At 40.3% G+C, this 23,771-nt stretch overlaps 1 protein-coding gene across 2 annotated transcripts in view; it reads right to left on the reverse strand.

Annotated features, from left to right (window-relative positions):
• cnih4 (cornichon family AMPA receptor auxiliary protein 4) overlaps positions 1-21,741 on the reverse strand; it is a 27,561-nt gene extending 5,820 nt beyond the window's left edge. The window contains exons 1-5 of one of the 2 annotated variants that reach the window (XM_034173753.1): positions 21,641-21,741; positions 18,398-18,466; positions 14,130-14,242; positions 5,584-5,753; positions 4,446-4,497 (exon numbers count right to left, since the gene is read on the reverse strand). In XM_034173753.1, coding sequence (XP_034029644.1) covers positions 5,609-5,753; positions 14,130-14,242; positions 18,398-18,466; positions 21,641-21,709 — 396 coding nt within the window. In that variant the 5' untranslated portion in view covers positions 21,710-21,741 and the 3' untranslated portion in view covers positions 4,446-4,497; positions 5,584-5,608. Of the gene's footprint in view, positions 1-4,445; positions 4,498-5,583; positions 5,754-14,129; positions 14,243-18,397; positions 18,467-21,640 lie in introns of those variants that run through there. The other variant, XM_034173752.1, reaches the window with a different exon arrangement.
• Positions 21,742-23,771: the final 2,030 nt, after the last annotated feature.

Raw genomic sequence — 23,771 nt, forward strand, 5'->3', positions numbered from 1 at the left:
TTCAAACCATGCCACAATGAAATATTTAATGCAAGAATAGGTTTCCTTAATTATAATATGGAGAAAATTTGCCTTAATACTTGACTTAATATTTGGCTTAATTTTTCTTTTTTTTTGGGGGGGGGGGGGGGGGGCTTAAGGGTTGGGGTGGCAAGAGTTTAATTGGAAGAAAACTTAGATTTTATCAGCTAATGATCATATGTGGGCAAAAAAAAAAAAAAAAATGGACCCATAAAAAAAGCAAATCTAAAGCTAAACTGAAGCCACTTGATGCCATACTGAATGAGCCTATTTCATTTGCAGGCCATTATCGTGCCCCTGTTCTGTGGAATGATCTCCCTGCGTCAATAAAACAATCCAATTCTGAAGAGACTTTCAGGTCCAGACTTAAGACATTTATTTTCACTTTCATATTGTGAGCATACTGGCATAGTATACTATGCTTCCCACCCTTTTGAAATTAATTTTATTAGGAAACAGAGTGGGTCTCGGCTTCAATTTTATCTAAAGTCTGGGTCTGTTAGTGAAGCTTAAGGTGAGCAGCCGGCGATCACAGTAGTATTTCTTCTGCTTTCCTGTTGCTTAATGCTGACGAATTACACCTTAAATGTACAACCCCAATTCCAATGAAGTTGGGATGTTGTGTAAAATGTAAAAAAAAAAAAAGAATACAATGATTTGCAAATCCTCTTCAACCTATATTCAACTGAATACACAACAAGGACAAGATATTTAATGTTCAAACTGATAAACTTTATTGTTTTTATGCAAATATTTGTTAATTTTGAAATGGATGCCTGCAACATGTTTCAAAAAGGCTGGGACAGTGGTATGTTTACCACTGTGTTACCAGGGTTGGGGGGGTTACTTTAAAAATGTATTCAGATTCAGTTACTAGTTACCTGTTGAAAAATGTAGTCAGTAATGTAATCCAAGTATCATAATATTAAAGTAATGTAATTTGATTACTTTCAATTACTTCTGGATTACTCCAATATCAAATATGCTAATACAGACAAAAGAAACTAAATATAAATAGTCTTGACCACATACTACAGTTTATTAAGCAAAAAATCAAACTGTTTCTTTTACATGGCATGCTCTGTTTTACTTCACATTATGAATTAAAAGCACCACAATATTGTTTTAAACACATGTTCACCTGCTAAATTGTCAACACAAAATGCCAAACAAATGAAGGATAATGAAAACTCAGGTGGTGTGCGGATGAATTTGTAATTAAAAGTGGCAGAACAATATACAAAACAAAAAAAGTCTGCTACTTGTTCAGTAAACATAAAATTATCTTACTTTAGTCTTTCGTGTAGCATTCGCTCCATGTTTAACATATCAGTCCACTTATTGAACTTTAAAAATAAGAACAAAAGCATAATGAAAACCATTAAGTAAATACTGTCAGTAAGGAGGCGTGGTCACCATTTTAATTCCGGGCAAATTAGTGATTTGTGTGCAAATTTTTGTGTTCAAGAAACAGGTGGAATATGCCGGAAAGCTGCGCATGTTGGCAAAGCCACAAACGGAGGAACAAGGGAGACAATATTTCCTTCCATAAGTAAGTGGTTTTGGTTCTTCTTGTCACTTTGTCCGTGATATTTGGATGATAAACAGTTGTATGTTTCCTGCCGTACCTGCGTCACCCGATGACACGGACCATTAACTCTTCACTTATGTCTAGCTGATATTTTCCACTGCTAGACCAATGTCTAGTTAAAATACTTGTCGTTAGTGATTAAAATTGTTCAACAAGACTGGGGATTTCTTTTTTTAATTTGCACCTTAAAATAATGAGATTATGATGACCCACGCTGTGCCGCTCACAGTCACACCCACACATAGAGATGTGTACCCACACCACTGACTTCATGAATGAAACTCGGTCAATAAGGATTATTATATATATATATATATATATATATATATATATAAAAATGTATTGTAATGGTTTTAGGAGCTGCGTTGAACACAGCAGCAGCTGCAGCAGGACGCCTCAGCCCAGCAGTTTGAACAACGCAGATCCATGTAACTTTCAACACTAATATTTGGGAATGTGTGAGTGTCAGAGTAAGTTTAATACTTTCCTGACATAATTTAATGTCATTTAATTTTACTGGCTTGATATCCAGGTCAAAATGCCATTTTAACACGTATTCTGCAAGCATTTTTCTGACTGTGTTCAGTCGCGGATCTCCATTGAAAATGCATTAACATCCAGGTACTTCATCAATATTTTGCCAGGTTAGGAGACGTCATGTCGCTGTCCATGAAGGGACGTTTTCGTTTCAAACGAAAAAAAAATTATTATATACAGATAATATCATAAAATGCATTAAAATTGTAATCCTGCGAACTAATTCCCATTTTTACTAAATATACCTGTAATCTGAATACGTCTTTTTTCTGTAACTGTAGCGGAATACAGTTACCTTTTTTGTATCCTAATTATGTAACGCTGTTACATGTATTCCGTAACTCCCCAAGCCTGTGTGTTACATCAAGTTCCTTCTAACAACACTTAATAAGCGTTTGGGAACTGAGGACCCTAATTGTTGAAGCTTTGTAGGTGGAATTCTTTCCCATTCTTGCTTGATGTACGACAGTTCAGTTGTTCAACAGTCCGTTGTCGTATTTTACGCTTCATCATGCGCCACACATTTTCAGTGGGTGACAGGTCTGGACTGCAGGCAGGCCAGTCTAGTACCTGCACTCTTACTACGAAGTCACGCTGTTGTAACACGTGCAGAATGTGTTTTGACATTGTCTTGCTGAAATAAGCAGGGACATCTCTGAAAAAGACGGTTGGATGGCAGCATGTGTTGCTCCAAAACCTGGATGTACCTTTCAGCATTGATGGTGCCATCACAGATGTGTACGTTGCCCGTGCGATGGGCAACTTATACACCCCCATACCATCACAGATGCTGGCTTTTGAACTTTGCGCTGGTAGCAATCTGGATGGTCTCTTTCCTCTTTTGTCCAGAGGACACGACGTCCATGATTTCCAAAAACAATTTGAAATGTGGACTCATCAGACCACAGCACACTTTTCCACTTTGCGTCTGTCCATTTCAAATGAGCTCAGGCCCAGAGAAGGCGGCGGTGTTTCTGGATGCTGATGTATGGCTTTCGCTTTGCATGGTAGAGTATTAACTTGCACTTGTAGATGTAGCGACGAACTGTGTTAACTGACAATGGTTTTCTGAAGTGTTCCTGAGGCCACGCGGTGAGATCCTTTACACAATGATGCCGGTTCTTAATGCAGAGCTGCCTGAGGGATCAAAGATCATGGGCAGTCAATGTTGGCTTTCGGCCTTGCCGCTTACGTGTAGAAAGTTCTCCAAATTCTCTGAATCTTCTGACTATATTTTGGACTGTAGATGGAATCCCTACATTCCTTGCAATTGAACACTGAGAAACATTGTTCTTAAACTGTTGAACTGTTTTTTCACTCAGTTGTTCACAAAGTGGTGATCATCACCCCATCTTTGCTTGTGAATGGCTGAGCCTTTTGGGGATGCTCCTTTTATACCCAATCATGACACTCACCTGTTTCCAATTAGGTGTTGTTTGAGCATTCATCAACTTTACCAGTCTTTTGTTCCCCCGTCCCAACTTTTTTGAAACGTGTTTCAGGCATCCATTTCAAAATGGCCAAATATTTGCACAAAAACAATAACGCTTATCAGTTTGAACATTAAATATCTTGTCTTTGTGGTGTATTCAACTGACTATAGGTTGAAGATTTGTAAATCATTGTATTCTGTTTTTATTTACATTTTACACAATGTCCCAACTTCATTGGAATTAGGATTGTAGTTTTTCTGGCCAACTTATTCTGTATTCTTTTTCACTCTGTCCAAGATGTGGCTGGATCCACGTGCTGCACTGGATGGTTTTTGTGGCAAACGTAGGATGGACTCAGCTGTAGGAACAGATCCAACGAGTGGCTCGATGAGCCCCCTCCCCAACCCCTCCAGACGGTTGACTGGACGCCTGCACGGACTCTCGTAAATTGTTGTTGTGTTGTGTTCTGTATTGTAAACTTTTTTGGTAGAATGGCCTAAGCAGTGGGTCACCACTTTGAGTCTGGTCTGCTTGACGTTTCTTCCTCAAATCATCAGAGGGAGTTTTTCCTTACCACTGTCTCCTGTGTGCTTGCTCTAAGGGTTGGTAAGGTTAGATCTTACTTGTGTGAAGAGCCATGAGGCAGGTTGGTGCGTTTTGGTGCTATATAAATGAAATAAATTGAAAGTGCAATTTAAAATTTCAAAAACTAATTTTCTGTGAAGTTTAATTTTGGCCCCCAAGAAACTGACGTTATACATTTTCACTGTGGGTGGGGATTAGACCTGCCATCAAAGAAATTTTCTGGCAGACCACCACATAACACCAACCTGAATTACTGATAATCAATAACCAATTAATTTAACTGCTGGTTATCATTATTTATTTAGTAATCAAAAAATGTTAACTGGAAGACTAGGGCTAAAACAATTAGTCGAGTAACTCAAATAATTTGATTACAAAAAATATTTGAGGCAAATTCTGTGCCTTGAAGCTCCGTTTAATGTTTTAGTACATATGCCAGGCCTGTGTTGCGCTGTAATGTCCTCAGAAAAAAAAACAGAAGACTAGAGCATGTGCATAAGCCGTGTAAGAGCTAATCAATGTAGCACCAAACGCTACAGCTTTCCAACGCCACACAAAAAGAGTAAAGTAAAGCCTTTTAAGAGAGAGGATCCACGCTTACCATATGAAACAGACTTACTGTGCATTTAAAGCAAAACTGACTCCAAATATGACTAAATGAAGTACTTTTATTTATTTTCAGAAATACGCTCCGTTCTCAAAATGGTACATGAAAAAGCAACTGCACTCGTCTTTGCAGACGTACAGCGGGATGCACTGCTGCCGTCATAACTCATAACATTAGATCTTAAAGTTCAGAGTCCGTTGTATGCCCCCCACACCAAAAAATTGCCAGTACTCACAAACGTAGTTAAACTGCCCTTGTTTATTGTTTCAGCATTCTGAAGAAACAGCGAGACAGAGGGAGTGAGGGAGAGAGAGGGTTTCATGTACGGTTTTGAGAACCGAGTGCATTTCCGAAAATAAATACAAGTACTTCATTTAGTCATTTGGAGTCAGTTTGGGTAAATTGTTGGAGTCAGTTTGGGTAAATCGTCGCACCCCTCCCAGAGCCCTGTTTTCACAGGCTGTGACTGACTGAGGATGACACCGACCGCCTGTGCTTACGGTCCGGTGTCAGGGGAGGGCTGAGCTCCTGACACCGGGAAGGATCCAAAACTTGTAAAGACATGAAAAAAATTAATATTTACCCAGGAAAACAGAAAGAGATACACTAAATGTGACGATCTGCGTGGTGGCCCACCGACATTGTGCCATTGCTTAGGAAGAGCCATAAGCAATGGTAAACTGATGTTGTTTAAAAACGCAAAGTACTTTTTATCCGATTACTTGATTAATCACCAGAATAACTGATAGAATACTCGATTACTAAAACAACTGATAGCTGTAGCCCTATGGAAGACATTATGTAATGTCAGTGTGGATGTGGATTCTGTGGCTCTTACCTATACAAATAAATGAAGAAGCAGAGCAGATGGTAGCCCAGTTTAATCATGGCTTCCTTCATATGGGACTTGAGCTGGCCCCGGTTATGGATCTCAGTGGGATCAAAGATCCCCAGGTTCCCCATTGGAACCTTGATGTACCTGCAGGAACAAGGCTGATGAGTAGTAAGAAAGTCTAATATCCAGTCAAGCATCCTGTGAATGGCAGACTACTGTGGAAAACTTATTTTTAGGGGTTGGGGATAAGATTAACTCTCCAGCCACCTCAAAAAACATTCACACAGATCAAAACCAACAGATAAATCTTATGTCTACAGTCCATGGGAGCGACTCTAATGCTGCCCTCCCCCAGAGGAGAACATGCACTCTGAAGGAGCTCTGGAAAAGCAGTTTGGAGTCCCACTGTTATCCAACAGTGGGACAGGAAACAACCAAAGGTCATGTTCCTTACAGGTGGTGACTGGTGTGCACAAATATGTCCCAGGTCCAAAGCTGAGACAGCTCATGCATCCACTAAAGATGATCATGCACAAGTTTGGAAAACTGCAATTCAATTTGTATCCCAAAATATAAAGGATAGCAAATACCAAAAACGGAATCATCGAAAGACATCTGGAAGAAAAGCTTGCACACAAATTTGCCTCTTCCTGTGACACCCCCCCCAAAAAAAAGAGTCTGGGACTGCTGATGGTGTGATCTGCCTCAACAATGACCCCATTTACACCTAGCACTGAAAGGCATTTTTTGGTGATGGAATTGCAATCACAGTGCTTGACTTGCTATGGAGCTGAGGACAAATGGCACTGTTCAAAGACAACTGACTAAGACATTCAGACTGTTCTGCTGGACATCCCAAGAATTTCTGGGATCCCTGGACATTATGGCAGACCGATACACAGGTAGGTGAAGTCTCTGACTTCCACATATGCTGTACTGTAGCCTGGCAACATGTAACAAACCAGGGGCCAGGATACAGTACAGTGACTTGGGTCTACTTGTCAGTGAGGACAGCTTTCCAGACCATGTCTTTGTCGATAATGATATCATCTGTACTTGCAGCATTTAACAAGCCCACTTACAAGTCAAAGGTTTGAGGGATACCTCTGTGCTCAGGCAGTCAGAAGTCTGACTCCAGGTGAAGCAGTTCCTCAACAATATTTCTAACCTCCCCCAAGAACCCTCATAGCAACAGTCACTTTGATTTCTACCTGAATTATAGAAATGTGGTCATTTACAGCTCCACCCTCGCCGCAGGTGAGGCAGTGTTACTATACTGTGCCAGATGAGGAATCTGGTTAATGGTGGATAAATAATTTGTCCAGTGCAAAAGTTGCCTAATCTAATAACTACGAGGGAAGTTCTCTGTCCCATATCTGCTCAAAGTTTCAAGCATGTACAAAACTGTGAGACTTGGGGGACATCAGCTGACATCACCTGACAAGGAAACTGACATTGAATTGTATTGAACGCAAGTAACAAATGTGAAAAAATTTTGTAGAGGACAAAAATGGACATGAACAGATATAAGCATTTCCTTCCCGTTGCTCATATGTTTCATCAATCCATCACATTTCAATGCAATGTCCAAAGCCCCTCCTACCTCTGCTGTTAAAACAGAGCTTTAAGGCAGTAAGCCCCACCACTGAAGCAGTGCCTCACCTGGAGAAATCTGTGGCCATTCTGGACTTTAATATAATTTAGGGCTGAAACGATTAGTCGAGTAATTCGATAACAAAAAATGTTCGAGGCAAATTCTGTGCCTCGAAGCTTCGTTTAACGTTGTAGTACATATGCCAGGCCTGTGTGTGGCGCTGTAATGTCCCCAGAAAAACAGAAGAAGAAGTAGAGCAGGCGCTAATCAAATTAGCACAAAAGCTACAGCTTTCCAACACGACAAACAGAGGGAACTAAAGCTTTTTAGGAAAAGACGGTCCACGCTAAATGCTACTGTGCATTTAAAGCAAAGCAGTGTTTTTTTTAAAACAGTTTCGCCCGCTGGCCGCTCTACGCACGGCGGCTGGCTGCTACCCCTCTCTGCCCGTTGTGAGCGGCTCAGTTCTGCCCTCACACAGCTCCGTCCCGGCCACAGACAGTCTCTGGAAGAAGTCCAGTCTTTCTTCTGTGTGACTCGCAATGAGTGTTTCGCTTTTTAATTTTCGCTTTTCTGGGCAACACACAATGCTTCACAAACACGGGAACTCAAATAAAATAATAAAAAACAAGTGACTGCGAGGCTGCATGTTCAACCTCCAGCTGAAAATGATATGCACTGGCTGAATCGCAGAGTGAATGCGGGAAATTCATGCAGGGACCCAGTCCACCGCCTTAATAAATAAATAAAAATGTTTAAATCTTACAAGTTGGGGAAAACAAAAAACAGACACAACCCATCCCCATTTCAGCAAAATGTCAAGACTTTGGCCCAACACCAGGAAAGATCCAAAACTTGTAAAGATGTGAAAAAATAAATAATTGCCCAGGAAAACAGAAAGGGATACACTAAATTTGATCATCTCCGTGATGATGCAGTGACATTGTGCCATTATTTAGGGAGAACCCTGGACTGTTAATGTTTTAAAATGCAAAAGTACTTTTTATCCGATTACTCGATTAATCGCCAGAATAATCGATAGAATACTCGATTGCTAAAATAATCGATAGCTGCAGCTCTAATATAATTAACACAAAACCCAACCAGTCACTGCATTTGGCAGCCCACACACTTTTCTGCAGCCACCACTAAGGGGAAAGATTCTGCAAAAACTTTGCAAGAATGTGCAAAATGCAGGGAAATGGTGAAGTGGTAGGGCGATGGGAGGGTACTGGGATTGTGCCTTGTTCTGTGTGTGAACTACAAACATTTGGCACAGTTGTCAATAACGTGTGTGTGTGTTTGTGCACGTGCTTCATAGATCTCAATAAACTTCTCAAAATAACAATGAAACAAACAGGAATTCATACACCAGCTGCCATTGATCAAGAGGATGTTAATGATTACCTAATGCTGCTTTTATACATAGGGAAGACGCGTTACGAATGTCATATTTGAATCATTCTTGGCACATTCCTGATATTCATAATGTGACTTAATGCATGTGAATTGATTTCTTAATAGTGTGTGATATTCGTGATTTTCGTGCAGCATGTTTTAGACTGTCAAAAAAATCTTCCGCAAATGTCACACACCACCCTCATTTTGTCTCATGTGGTGGAGGTCGCAACTGAGCGTGTTGATCTGTCTTGATTGATCCTTAATAGAGCATGACTGTGTTCTTCACTGACGTGCACATAATTAAACCCTGCTGCACTGCATTCAGTTTCATTGCTGCAGGATGCTGAAGAAGGACAGTGATGCCAAGTCGGCTAAAATGGACAGCGCTTTTTCATCTGCATCAGACACTCAAAGCACTTTACAATTATGCCTCACATTCACCCTGATGTCAGGGTGCTGTCATACAAGGCGCTCACTACACACCGGGAGCAATAGGGGATTAAAGACCTTGCCCAAGACCTTGTCCACCTTAACCACTCGACCATCACCTCCCCACAGAGCCCAACTAAGCATGCAGTCACAAAGTTCTTCTGCTGTGGCTGCTGAGGAACAACTGGAGCAATCTGAATTGTTCAGCAGCTGATGGTTGGATGAATATGGGGGTGTGTGTGGAGACAATTCGCCTCATTCACAACGTGACAGAACTTAACGCGGAACATTATTCTTGACCGTGCGTAATGGTTCCTGATAATTCTCCAGAAACACATGCCATTAATTGTAACACGTAGTAACAGGTTGCAGCATTTCCTGACGACACCTGACGCCTCTGCCTCAAATCATCACATTCGTGATCAGCGGCCAAGAATATATACTTTGTGGCATTCATGACGTGCCGTCGCTATGTGTAAATGCAGCATTAGGTATGTTAACTATAAAGGGCTTTTCATACCGCAAGCATCAGCCCAATGCGTCAACACGTCGTGACGTCAGACGCTTCGCTTCGGAAGCGGCAAGGGGGCAGAGATTGTTATGTCACACTCTGGCTGTTTCCACAACCTGAAAAAAGTTCAGCGATCGCCATCTTGAATTTGCGTCGCCTGAACCACAAAAATGCTTTAAAAAAAACAACAGAACGATTCTCCCATCACCCTGCTGGGAGGAACTTTTTCTCAGCTCCTTTTCGGAGTGACGCCGACCGAGGGAGGACTGATGGCCTGGTGGGATATCGATCGAACTGCGACAGAGAGCTGACCCGCATGGAGAAGCCGGCCTTCAGGCATCATCCCTGGGCAGAGTGAGGCAGGCAGCCGGGGGGATGGAGCAAACCCACTCAGTCCGAAATCTCCCACTTTTTGGATATATGCGAAGTCCCAGTTTGAACAATGGAGTTTAGTTCTGCAGCTTTATCGAGGTGAGAATAATATAAAAATAAAACGCGATGATTACTGCACTGCTGCAAAGGTTTAATGATCGGCTAACGTTAGCTTAGCCTTTTAGCACAGTTGATCTGAGTGAACACTTTAATTTGTAAATGGTTTAGTTTTTTTAACCAAATAAAGCTACAGCTTTTTTCAGAGACCATAAAAGCTCAACTTTAAATAACTTTTTTTTCAGCCGTTTTTGTCCGTAGTTTTTTCCGTTTATATATATTAGGGATGTGAATCTTACAACAACTCACGATTCAGTTCGATTCCGATTCTTGGGGTGACGATTTGATTCAGAATCAATTTTTGATTCAAAGAGCTCTGAGAAATAGTTCTATTACTTAAAAAAATGTTTATGTTTAAGAAAATGCAGCTTTACAAGGTTAGTCAAGTGATTCTAAAGATGTAAATTTACTTATGTGCTTTGCTCGTTCAGAGTTGGCTGGCAGTTTAGCGAAGCGCTGGTCAGTAGTTGGCAGATACCGCTGCTCCGCTTCTTTTAGCTCCGGGTGATGGCGTAGCATGTGGGCTTGTGGATTTGAAGTGTTTCCGAAGTACTTGACTTTCATTTTGCAGATTTTACACACTGCATAATTCATGTCAAGCTCCTTATTACGCTGCAAATAATAAGATCCAAAATGCGCCCAAACATTTGCCTTCAGCAAACACGGTGCTGGCTGAATTAACTCTTCGCCCACCATGCTAAGCTGCAGCTCACGAATGTTTGAAGCACGCCAGACCCTCCCCTTGCGGGGACGCTGTAGTACGGAGGCCGTTGCCTAACAAACAGTACATGCAGTGAGTAAGTAAGAAAATCTTTAAAAAAAAATGCTTTTTAAAAATTGATTCTTGGACATTTTGGATCGATTCAGAATCTTAATAAATAAGAATCGTGTTTCGGACGTGAATCGATTTTTTCCGGCACCCCTAATATATATATATATGTGTGTGTGTGTGTGTGTGTGTAAACTGTAGTGTTTCTTTATATTTTAAGAAATATTTTTGTCTCAATCAGGAACATTTGCTGTGCAGACAACCTAAATACAGATGTGTTTCAAAAACGTCCACTGATGAGCTGAACACCATCAAGTCCAGTTGGAAGAAAACATCTCTGCTCTTCACAATAGGAGAAAAGTGTCTTCAACACCACCAGAGGCCAAAGCTGCAGAAAAAACCTTCATCTGGTCCCGAGAATCCAGCATAACATCACCTGCTTCTAAATAAAAGGCTCTTTAAACAGCAACTATTTTATTATTTTTTAAAAAGCTGTTTCATTTTATATTTTAACAATAAATGAACGGATCATTAAAAATGGCCATGAAATCAAAGTCAAAAGACATTTGCACAAGTAGAAGCTCTCCACTTATTGTGCACAAATTTAAAACATTTACAATCACTAGTCAAATTCATATTTTAGAAATTATTCTGTCCTGATCACAACATTAAAGGAAATCACAAATTTTGATGAAATTACAAGTTGAAATTACTCAATTAAAAAAAAATTCATGAGGTTTATGTCACAGAAATCCTACTTTACAATCACACTGCAGTCATTCTTAAATTATCACCTGTTGCATTTATAATAAACATTTGTATTTATTTACAGTGTCTGTTTTTCTGGTTGAAAAGAGACATGAATAATCTACCAGACTTTAAAAAATGTACAAATTCCATGCTATTGTATTTGTCTAAAAATAAATGTCCAAGGTTACAGGTGGTTTTAATTTACAGATGAAGAAAGGTTTCTAAAGAACCTTTTATTTATTTAGCTATTTTAATTACAAGTGTTCTAAACTTTTTTTTAACAGTAATCAGAAATTTTGATGTAAAAAAACATATGCAAGGATTTTTCTTCAGAAAACTGCTCTATAAATGAGCAGTCCTGTGACACGTTTCTGTTTTGTAGAGATCAGTGGTTTCTGCCACTAGTCTTCTGTGTTCCTATTGGACAGCGCGAAGCTACATCACAGCTCAGAGTGGCAAAAGTTGGATTGGGTTGAACTTTGACCGTGTCAGCCTGCCGACAAGCAGCAATGCGCGCTCCCGTCAGAAGCGTCGCTTTAGCTCACTTCTGACGCCTCTAAAAAGCAACGCGTCTCATTGAAAATAATGCTTTTTAGATCGATTCCGATGTGTCCGGTGTGAAAGGCCCTTAACAGTGATGAAAGTGGTGAAACACGCACAAAAAAAAAAAAAAAAAGATGAAACCCAAAATTATCCAAAGTTTTTTGAATTCTAATCTGGGGCTATTCCAGACAATAATCTGTAGTGAGTGCAGCACCCATTTTGGTGAGGAAAAAAAAACCCCCTAACTTTTCTTATTCTAAATCACTCCTCTAGTAGTATTCTGGTTTACTAGAATGCAGCAGTTTTCTATCTTGACATAGTTCTGGAGGAAATCACTGAAAAATGAACAAACTGAAAATATGGTTTGACCAAAACTAATTTTTGTTAAGCTTAAATAAAACAAGACTGTTATCTGGGAACTGCAGAACGAATGAGCAAGTACAAATACAGATAGATGGGGTGTAATTTGAAAGGGTTAATGAAAATAAATTTGTTGGGGCAATAATAATAGATGAGAAAATCAGTTGGAAACCACACATTAAACAAAAACAAACCAAATTATCAAGAACCATTTCGGTGTTTAAAAAAAAAAGCAAAACATGTTCTGGATCACAAATCACTCTGCACTTATTTATGTTCAAAATAAACCTTCAAATAAATAGTTCAACAGTAAACATCCAGGAGTCACCAGGTAAGTTTGAGATGTTTAATGTGAGGATCATTGTGAAACTACAATATATAAACAAAAATAAATTAAAAAGATCTTACAGTTTGTAATGCACACAAATGTGCTGACAGGCGACAGCTTAATGCTAACTTTAACATTGAAAATGCCATAGACATGCTAACGCGTTAGCATCAGTCTGTTTTTAGGTTATAAAATACATTTATCAACTGTTTAAGAAGACCACAACAGGTCAGTTTAGCATAAAAAGGTAAATATTACTCACAGACATATACTCTTTAGCAGTGCAAAATGAAGAGAATGTTAAATAAAAACCAAAAAAAGCAGAAACCTGCAAAAAAGTGGACATTTTTCATCCCTGCTATAAGTTTCAGGCATGTATTCCCGAAGAACATAAGTGTGCTATGCTCATGTTAAGATTTTTTATCTGCTCAGAAAAGCACATCTTGCAACTGCCACTACTCTTATCTAAAAGCGCATAGACAACAAGTCTCCATCTCTTTATTCAACATGTGAAGGTCCTGATTTTGAGTTTTCCAGTTCAAACTAGCTTTTAGCAACATGGCCTAACATGACATAACACTGTTTTGATCACATGCCGAGCATGCGACATGGGAGGATCACCACTCTGTCGCTGTGAGCCAACAGAAATCAGTTGCAAGAACAGGTCCACCTATTGTAACAGGAGAAGTCTCTGACTTTCTATAAAACATTACTGTACTCTGTGTTCGGAGTTCTTTTCTGAACACGTTCCTGTGTGAGGTGTGGTCGTTAAGAACCCCGATCTGTCTAACTTCACGAGATTTAAATAAATTGTATCCTTTGTAGTTAGAGATTTTTTTTCATATTCAGGATAAAACCACTTAAGATATGGGTTTACAAGGATGTTTGTGTATGTGGTAAGAATGTTTGTTTACCTCTAGACACAGTCATGTCTCAAAGAACAGGTTATTGGACTCTTGGTGCTTCAAGCTTCACTGTACATTTTTGACATCAGTGACCTAAGAAGACAATTGAATGTCTTGGGTAGACACCTATCCGTTGATAATGCTGGATAGACATATGCTAAAAGAGACTACTCCAGAAGTACAACTGCAACACCACATTTAAGTGGTGCATAATCCAGAACGGAGGTGTCTCACTGCTGAAGATCCAAGCACCTGGACAAGACACAGGGGATGCCCAGGTATCTGACCTGGCTACCTCAGACAATGACAGGGTCTAGAGGTGGAAAGCTGATCTGTCTGGGTGGTTGTCAAACAGAATCCAGACTGATTACTCAAGATACTGCAGAAGCTAGTAGCCACAGATGAATGAGTAAAATTACAGTGGATGTGCAAGCTCCTTACCTGTAAATATTCCAGGCTGCTACAGGCAAGTTGAGCAGAAAAATAAACCAGTGCATGGAGACCAACATTAGCATAGTTGACAGGCACTGGCCAACCATCTCTGGAATCACCCACTGGAGACACAAAAAAACATCACTTAATATGTAAAAATATAAGAAACTTTCCCTGCAGGACTTGATTCTGACATTGCACTTGACATACATGACCACTTTTCTCTAACTTGTAGCTTTTTGTTGCCGGAGCCCAGTGATGCCTGGGTGGTCCCTTACCAAAAAGTAGTACATGCAAGTATGTTTCAAGTATACTTCCAGTTTACTTTTATATACTTATCAATACAATTTTTTGGTAAGGGGTTGCTAATTACACCCAAGGTGTTTCTGTAGTGTGATAGTTAAGGCAATATGCAAATTCAGACACAAGGAGCGATCAGTATCAAAGAATCCTCGTCTCGGGAGAATAACCCTGAAGAGCAAGATCCCAATTCACTCAATAAATCCATCATCATAACTGTAATAATCTGAGCTGACATGTTTACATGCACATCACCACTGCGATAATTGGAAAAACCTGGTTTAGATGATTTTAGCTCATTCGTTGGCACTCTTTCGAAGTGGAGAAAGGAGAAAGGGCAGCTCTTGAAGAAAAAGCATAGACTGTGTAGAGAAAAAATTATCTCTCTCTCAGCAAGACGGTGCACAGAGTTGATGTCCTCATGCACGAACACTGAGGAAATATGGTGTCATGCTTTTAGCAAACTCTGCTTAACTTTTATATATTTGTCTATAAACCGCATAGATCACCAAGGAATTTGATCTTTAGAATGGTGAAACAACACACAGGGACATTGAAGCGCACTTGTGCATCCTGACAAATTATTATTTATTGGACACACAACCGACTCAAACACTGATGACCTGATGAAGGATGTTACGAGCCCCAAGGAAACGGCAGTGTGTCCCGCTGTGTGTCTGGAAATGTGAGTGGCAATTGCTTTTACATATATGCAAATATGTAAAACAACAAAATAAATCAGATTCTTGGTTTACATGTACAGAAGAAATCAAAGTATTGAGGAGAAATCCAGATGCGCTAATCTGATTTCTCATAATCAGATAACAGTCATATCGGATCAAGAATATCAGATTTAGCTGCTTACATGACCACTTAATAGTCAGATAACAGCCGGTAATCAGATAGCAATCATGATTTTAGTGTGCATGTAAACAAGGCCATTGTGAAGAGTTGTAAGTCCAGAACCAGCAGACCCTCTAACCCCTTCTGGGAAATACTCTGTTATCATCACCCAGTACACTGCTGCTTTGTGTGAAAGCATGCGGAGGAGCTGTCCAAGTTCAACTTCTATGTCCTGTTAGCCTTTCTGGTTTGCAATCCATTTTGGACTTTCCTGCTAGTGCCAGATCTGTACAAATGAATAAATCCTCACACTGTATTTTTTGCCATGCCCGTGTCTTAGTCTGTACTTGGGTTCTGATCAAGCATGCCTCCACACAGAGACACCAAAGCGTCAGTGGCTGCTGTCCCAATCCTGGTCACTCTCAACAAGGAATGACTGCCAGGGCTCATCAGCAGAGGTTCTGATCAAGCATGCCTCCACACAGAGACACCAAAGCGTCAGTGGCTGCTGTCCCAATCCTGGTCACTCTCAACAAGGAATGACTGCCAGGGCTCATCAGCAGACAGACGCAGTTTGATTATTGCATGATTAACAAATAACAGTGTGTTAGGAAATAAAAATGAGATGATGAGCTGTTGCATGAATAAGAAACCATGAATTCAAATGAGAATGAAATGAGTTCAGGTCCTTTGCTGAAGGTGGTGTTTGAGAGAATGACTGAAGATTGAAAGCTTTGAACAAGAAACAGAGATTAAAGGAAAAAAAAAAAAATCTGGACTGAATTTTTTTTCCCCCCCATGGGCATAAGCTCTTCACCATCAACCTTTTTAGAAACCCTTTTGTGATCATGTCCTAAAGTTTACGGTAAACAAAGGTGGAGACAGTGAATAAAAGTTATACTTCATTCACTAACCACTGCTGCCCCTTTCTTAATGCAGCATCATATTATAGAAATACTTTAACCTATACATTATTTAAATACTTCAGGATAAACACATTTTAAGGGGACAGCTTTTCTAGAGTATTTACTTCATTCAAACCAATTAAAATCTCAGGCCTGTAGCCAAGACCTGAAATCAGGGGGTTCTTTTTTTGTGAAAGCTGCTGAAGGCCCCCTGAAAGTCTTGGGGTTTTGATGTCCAGAGATGCATTCTGGAGGGTTTTTGATGACTATTTTCCTACCTGACCCCCCAACAATTTAGTTGTACTGCTTAATGTGTGTTGTACTTGTATTTTCTTTAGCACATTTTCTTTCTTTTCTTTACCTTTAACCAAAACTGATATCACAACCTACTAGGGATGGGGCCAATCTGATCCAATATCGGTATCGGGTTCCAATACCAACATAATTCAAGGATCGAAAATTTTCAATACTACCTGCGGAGTTTTCCGACCCGGGATCAACGTCTGTTTTTTTCACTGCTGAAACGTCTGCAGAAGAGATTCCCTGCTGGCTGCAAACTGCAGAAGGGACCTCCTGAGTGGAGGCACGCCCCAATAAGACACGTCTCCATTAAGGAAATCTAAAAATCTATTTTTGAACATGCCTTTTGGCAAACCAATTGATGCGAATCTGTCGTAGCAACGGAGAACTTTAATCCCTGTGAACAGATGCTGTCTGCAGAGACAACAGTTTGACCAAAGTCTTCCTGATCCATTTATCGTCAGAGGGGAAAATTTAGGAGATAAATCTCTGAGCTGTGTAATGCTATTAGAAACCAAGTTTCACAAATATTCACTTGGTGACTGAATGCAGTTAGCGGAAAATAATGGAAAGATAATTACATCCACCTTATTTTCATAATTAGAAAATTAATTGTAACTTTGAAAATAGAACTTTTTGGGCTCTTCATTTTTGTAAGAAGAAATTTCTGTTGAACCAGAGGGGGAAAGAGCCTTTTCCACTCATCCATTAGACTAATTCATTAATACGTTTTGAAAAATAAATAAATTATTAAGACAATCTGAGATCAGCTATCACAGCTATCATAATTTGAATTTGGAATTCAGGCAGACAGTGGGAGATAAAAAAAAACAAAAAACTTTATACTCTGAATATAAGAACATGAAAACTGATTTTACTTTAATATATTTTCCCTATTTTTATTTTTCAAGAAATAGAACATTTATTCATTACCACCAATTTGGTGATTTAACACATTTTGACTCACATCTTTAGACATTTCTCTTTTTAGACATTTAATGAAACACATTTTAACCAGATTTCGGATTTCAATCATGTAGCTTTAACTGGCTTTTCTGATTTTAATCAATATTTAAATTTTCAGCATTCAAATCACTGGCACAAGTTAGAAGGTTGCACTGATTTCTAATTTTATTCATTTTCATGAGTGATATTATTTCAATCTTTTATACTGGCTGATTGTATGAAGTTTGTTTTATTGAACTGAAAACATTTTCCTTGCTTTGCGCTACCCTATAATTTGCAGCTTTTTTTGTTTTGTTTTGTTGTTTTTTTTACTAATTTTGGAGGTCCTGGGACTTATACTTCGGTGCGACTTATATACCGAACAATCACACATTTGTTATTAATAATAATAATAATAATTTGAATGTTTATGTAGGACTCTCACAGGATTCAAAGCAGTAAACTAAATAAACTCTAATAATAAAATAATGAATGGAAATATAAAGTATACTTCAACAATGCACAAAAATACCAATTTAAAAGATAATACAAAAAAGGTGCATCTTGTATTCCAGTGTGACCTATAGTCACAAACCACTGAGTAGTTTCCTGAAGTTATTCAGTGTTTCCCACAGGCTGAGAATTAACTTGTGGTAGTGGATGGCACAGTGTGTGGTAAGCACTTTCAGAATGAACTCACCAAATGAAGGTTTATGAACTCCATTTATTACAAAATGAACATAGTATCATTAAATACCTCTTTTTACACATCCCCCCCCCCCCCCCCCCCCAAAAAAAAACCCAACATCTTGGCACATCATGCACAGAATCCACCTTAATCACCATAAATTTTACCAAAGGGCTTGCTCACTCTAGTAACATCACTCTCCCCCCAACTTAACCCCCCCAAAATGAACAAATAAATGATTAAAGTAATGAACATCTGAAATGACAAAACTACAAACACAGTCCAACACAACTTACTTTGTTCAGTTTGGAGCAGCAGGATCTGGCGTTGATGTAGTCGCATTCTAGGTCAGACAGGGTAATAATCTGTACTCTGAGTTAAGGAATCAAACAGTACAACAACAAAAAACCCAGGCCATCCCATGAACACTTAACTGGGTAAACAAAGTACCTGCTGTGAGCACTTTTCATAATGCAACGTTTTGCTTAAAAACATCCCCTTGGAGACTGCTGGTACAACTGAGATACAAGCTGAAATTACATTATTCTATTTTTCAGGTAGCATTTCTTACATTATCTGTTCATGTACTTTACAGCAATATTAAGACAATATTTTTTATTTCGATTTGTTAATTTTTTTTCTGGTTCATCAAATGAATTGATACAAGTGTGTATAGTTTGTCTTTGCTGATAGTTGGAAGATGAGCCACAGCATGAAACATCACTTGCTCAGTAAACAAGTTTTGGGTTTTTTGTGTGCAATTTCTATTTTGATCATTTTACCATTTCTGCCCAGCACCGTGTTTATTTGGTTTGGATGTACTCTTATGTGTCTTTGTAAACTTTTTGTGTTTCATATTAATCAAAGCCTGCATTTATGGCTTTGCTCTGACGCATTGCAGGGGTGGTGACCAAATGGTAAAATGCACTCATATCAGGGCAGAAGGTTTCCTGTTCAAGGCCACGCCTGCCCATTCGCCATGTCATGTGGAACTGCTTCTGAAAGGGCATCCAGCACAAAACCTGTGCTAAATCAAAATGCAGCTCCACCTCAGATTTGCTGTGGTGACCCCGAGTGAAAACGACAGAAGATGAAGGGACTTAACTGTTCTGAACCATTAACAGCTTCTTTTTTTTTTTTACGCAAACCCTTATTTAGATTTTTTTTTTTTTTTTACTGACTTTACACAAGTTATCTAAAGCACACTGTTAACTTTTGGAACCTTGAACAAACCACATGTACTGAAGGGACATGTTCTACAGGGAAAAGTTACCAAATCTGGCATCATTTCATCAGAATGCTTTTATATCATTTAAAAAAAAAAAACAAAAACATTTTCCAGTAAGCTTTAAACTCAGACCAGCAGTCAAGTGAAATAAATTATCAAAGATATTTAATTTAGGTTTTTCTTCTTTTGTGATTTATGACATTCTAGCTGTGTTTTACAAAGCTGTTTCTGGGGAATTGTAGCTTTTACCCATGGTTTGCAGAGTCCACCTGGGGTAAATTCAGTTAACTGGACGTGATTTGGAAAGACACACACCTGTCTACATATAAGGCCCCACAGTTGACAGTGCATGTCAGAGCACAAATCAAGCATGAAGTCAAAGGAATTGTCTGTAGACCTCTGAGACAGGATTGTCTCAAGGCACAAATCTGTGGATGAGTACAGAAACATTTCTGCTGCTTTGAAGGTCCCAATGAGTACAGTGGCCTCTGTCATTCATAAACAGCAGAAGTTCAGTTCCACCAGGACTCTCCTAGAGCTGACTGCCAGTCTAAACTGAGCGATTTGGAGAGAAAGGCGTTAGTCAGGGAGGTGACCAAGAACCCGATGGTCACTCTGTGAGAGCTCCGGCATTCCTTTTGGAGAGAGGAGAACCTTTCAGAAGGACAACCACCTCTATTATTATTATAAATAAATAAACCTTTTCACACTCTCTGTCTTCTGGGTCTCGCGCGCAAGGTCAAAAAGCAAGAGGCGTAAATTGCAGTCTCAAGGCATTGTGACTGACTGTGTGGGCAGCGAGACTGACAGAGACCTTGATTATTTTCCCCTTGGAGTGTTGATTCCTTGAAAGATTTTTTTTTGTGTGAAAACATGGTACTGGTGTCCAAGGAAGAAAAACTGAAGCTTATGCTGCACACAAACTGAAAATTCAGGCTTTGCCTGACTCGACCCTCTGCCGACACAGACAATGTCTATTCATAAACATAGAATCAGCTGATCAGTGTTTCGCTTTGCAGACCTCTATAAATCTTGTGCGCTACGTTCATATTTCTGAGTGTGAAATAAATTATTTGTGAAGAATAAAACAAGACCCCGTGCTCCCAGAGCACAGGGGGGTGGCTCTGGGGTCGTTTGCTAAGGGCTCTTCGGTCCCTGTACGACCGCAGCAGGAGCTTGGTTCACACTGCCGGTAGTAAGTCAAACCTGGTTCGAGTGCACGTTGGCCTCCGCCAGGGCTGCGCTTTGTCACCGGTTCTGTTCATTACCTTTATGGACAGAATTTGTCGGCACAGCCAGGGTGTAGAGGGGGTCCGGTTTGGGAACCACAGAATCTCATCTCTGCTGTTTGGGGACGATGTGTTGTTGGCTTAGTCAAATCAGGACCTTCAGTGTGCACTGGGGCAGTTTGCAGCCGAGTGTGAAGCGTCCGGGATGAAAATCAGCACCTCCAAACCCGAGGCCATGGTTCTCAACCGGAAAAAGGGGCCAGATGCCAGGAATGCCACCAAAGTGACACAGTGTCATGATCCAGAACCGGGCAAAGTGATCCATTTCCGGCAAATATTTGCACCACACATAATGTGGCTTCACACTTTAAGTAGAAGGGCTACATCATCCAGAGTTCTTCAGCTAGATAACATCCAAATACCCAATACAACAATACACAATAAAGGACATTCAGTTGCATTATGGCTCTGTATAGCGGGACTTTCAAAAAAGTGATCCAGAAGTGGGCAACTTACTGTATGTATATGTCGCTGCCCCGTGACTAATGTTAAGTGTTATATTTTCCCAATTTCAATGTATTTACCCCTTTCTGTTTCTAGTTCGTTATATTTATTTTTAATTATTATTTTCTTTCTTCCTCCTTTATCACTTGTTTGGATATTTGCTATTATTGTTGCCCTCCTTTTCTGTTGTACTGTACATCTTATTTAAAAAAAAAAAAAAACACCGTGTTTTACCGACGGCTCACGTCGATGAATAAATGACACCGTGTTTTATGAACTTGTTACTTCAATGTCCAAATCAAATAAACAACAATAACGGTAGCAGGAGACGACGTGGACTATCTGTGTAGATTACATTCATTTGTACAACTCTGCAACCTGAGCTGGTTAAAACAATTAACATAATTAACATGACGACTGAAACTGAGAGCCTACACAGAAACATGACTGAAACATTAATCCTCTTTAACGACAGATTCAGCACGCGAACGCAGCACAAAGCATCACAAACGGCCTGACCGCAGTTCATCAAACACAAGACAACAAAAACATAAGACACAAATAAACTACAAGGATACAAAGTAGACGGAGAGAAATATCAGCGCACAACAGTCCACCAGCGACACAATGAATACAGCCGCCTCCATGATTCTTCTCCGCCAAACGCCTCTTCCGCTTCCTTCCGCTCCGAGGCTTTTTCATAGCGCCACCTATCGAAAGGAAGGGACCACGAAACATGACCCTTCTATCCTCTGCATACAAAGGGCAGTGTATTAGCACATGAAGAACAGATTCAGTGATGCCGCAAAAATGACAGCAACAGTCCAGATGTTTCCCAAGCACATACAGCCCACTGTTTAACCCACAGTGACCCAGCTTAAGCCTCACCAACTTCACATCATCGTGACGTGAGACACCCAGTGACACATTACCCTGCTCTACTTTTGAAACAATAGTGTGAAGGTGTCTTCCCTTGGTCTCAGTATCCCAAATGTGCTGCCACTGCTGGTATATACTACCATTAACAAAACTACGGCACTCCATTCTACTAAAAGGAACATGAAACAGGATGGTGTCAGTCCGTAAGCCGGCCTTAGCAGCAGCATCAGCCATTTCATTCCCATGAACTCCCACATGGGCCGGGACCCACAGAAACCCTAAACAACACCCAGTCTCCCCAAGTTTAAACAGCAACATCTGCATCTGCATCTTCATCTTCATCATCTTCATCTTCTTCTTCTTCTTCTTATGGAGTTCCTGCAGGCTATACGCTGGTGTGCGCAATGCTGCCCTCCTCTGTTATGATGCCGATGTTACACTATTTTCTTGAGTCAGTCAGCCAGAGAAAACGAATAATAGCACTCCTGATTTCTTCAGAGTTTGCATGATATGAAAAAAGGACTTAAAGGAAAATGTGGTCAGTCCAAGATCAGCCAGTTCCACAAAAAGGTGCTGCCTTTCTCTGCTGTATTTGCTGCATGACAACAACACATGAATAACTGTTTCAGGGCTACCACCGTCACACAATCCGTCAGCATGTTTACCCACCCTAAACAAGCACGCTGCAAGGCCACAGTGCCCCCGTCTCATTCTAGGAAAGACAACCTCATCCCTACGACAAGAAGCATGGAACTACCAATTGACCTGAACTGACGGCTGACATGAAAAATAAAGTCTACCCCTGTGCTCCCCCTCCCATTCTTCCTGCCACTGATTTTGGAGATACCTGCTGCATATACTGTACTATAACATTTGTGCTTCCCCAGTGCAAGTTGAAGGTCAATAGTGCCTCTGCAGAGTGATTATTTGGCCAATGCATCGGCTATCTCATTCCCTACAACACCAGAATGCCCAGGGACCCAAACAAACAGGAAACTAGAGTCCCTGTTCTCAATTTGTCAGAGACAGCACAAAATCTCAAACAGTATATCAGGGCACGCCTCAGAGGTCCTGTGTCAAAGGGCCAACAATGCAGCTGCAGAATCAGAGAGGACAATAGAGTGTGTGGACCGATGCTTTTTTTATCCACTGCAACGCCCACAAGATCACACAAAGCTCAGCAGAGAAAACAGAAAGATTATCAGTCACTCTGTGGTTCAGCAATGAACATCCCAAAGCCAGTTTTTTTTTTTTTGATTGTCCCTCTTTAGACCCATCAGTATAAATTAGAATAGAATCCTTCTGCTCACGTAAGTACACGTCAAGGTGCCTAGCAGCAGCTCTTTTATCCATGTCCATCAGCTCTACATTTACATCGGGCTTAGGCAGGCGGCAGAATGGCACTGACGGTCACCTTAACCCCACAACTGTGTCCTTTTGAAGCCCCATAGTTCCTGCTACCTTCACAATATGGCTAATAAATCCTGCTTTTTCCTGCTTCCTGCTAAACTCCCCACATGCATCCAGGACACATTTAGCTGCTAAGCTACTGCTGGACCCAGCGACCCTAACCCAGTAATGCACCCCCAGTTCTACCCTTCTTAACTGTAGAGGGCTCCATCTCTCATTTCCACAAGCAGAGCTGGAACAGGTGTAGTCCTGAAGGCCCCACAACAGACTCTCAAGGCTTTGGCTTGGACATGGTCCAGATGGCACAATATTGTTTTGCAAGCACTCCCAAAAACTACACACCCATAATCCAAAATGGGCCTAATCATGGCCCTATAAATTTGCAATAAGGTGCATCTCTCTGCTCCCCATCCACTGCCT

The sequence above is a fragment of the Thalassophryne amazonica genome, chromosome 7, assembly GCF_902500255.1.
Source record: "Thalassophryne amazonica chromosome 7, fThaAma1.1, whole genome shotgun sequence".
NCBI classification, from domain to species: Eukaryota; Metazoa; Chordata; class Actinopteri; order Batrachoidiformes; family Batrachoididae; genus Thalassophryne; species Thalassophryne amazonica.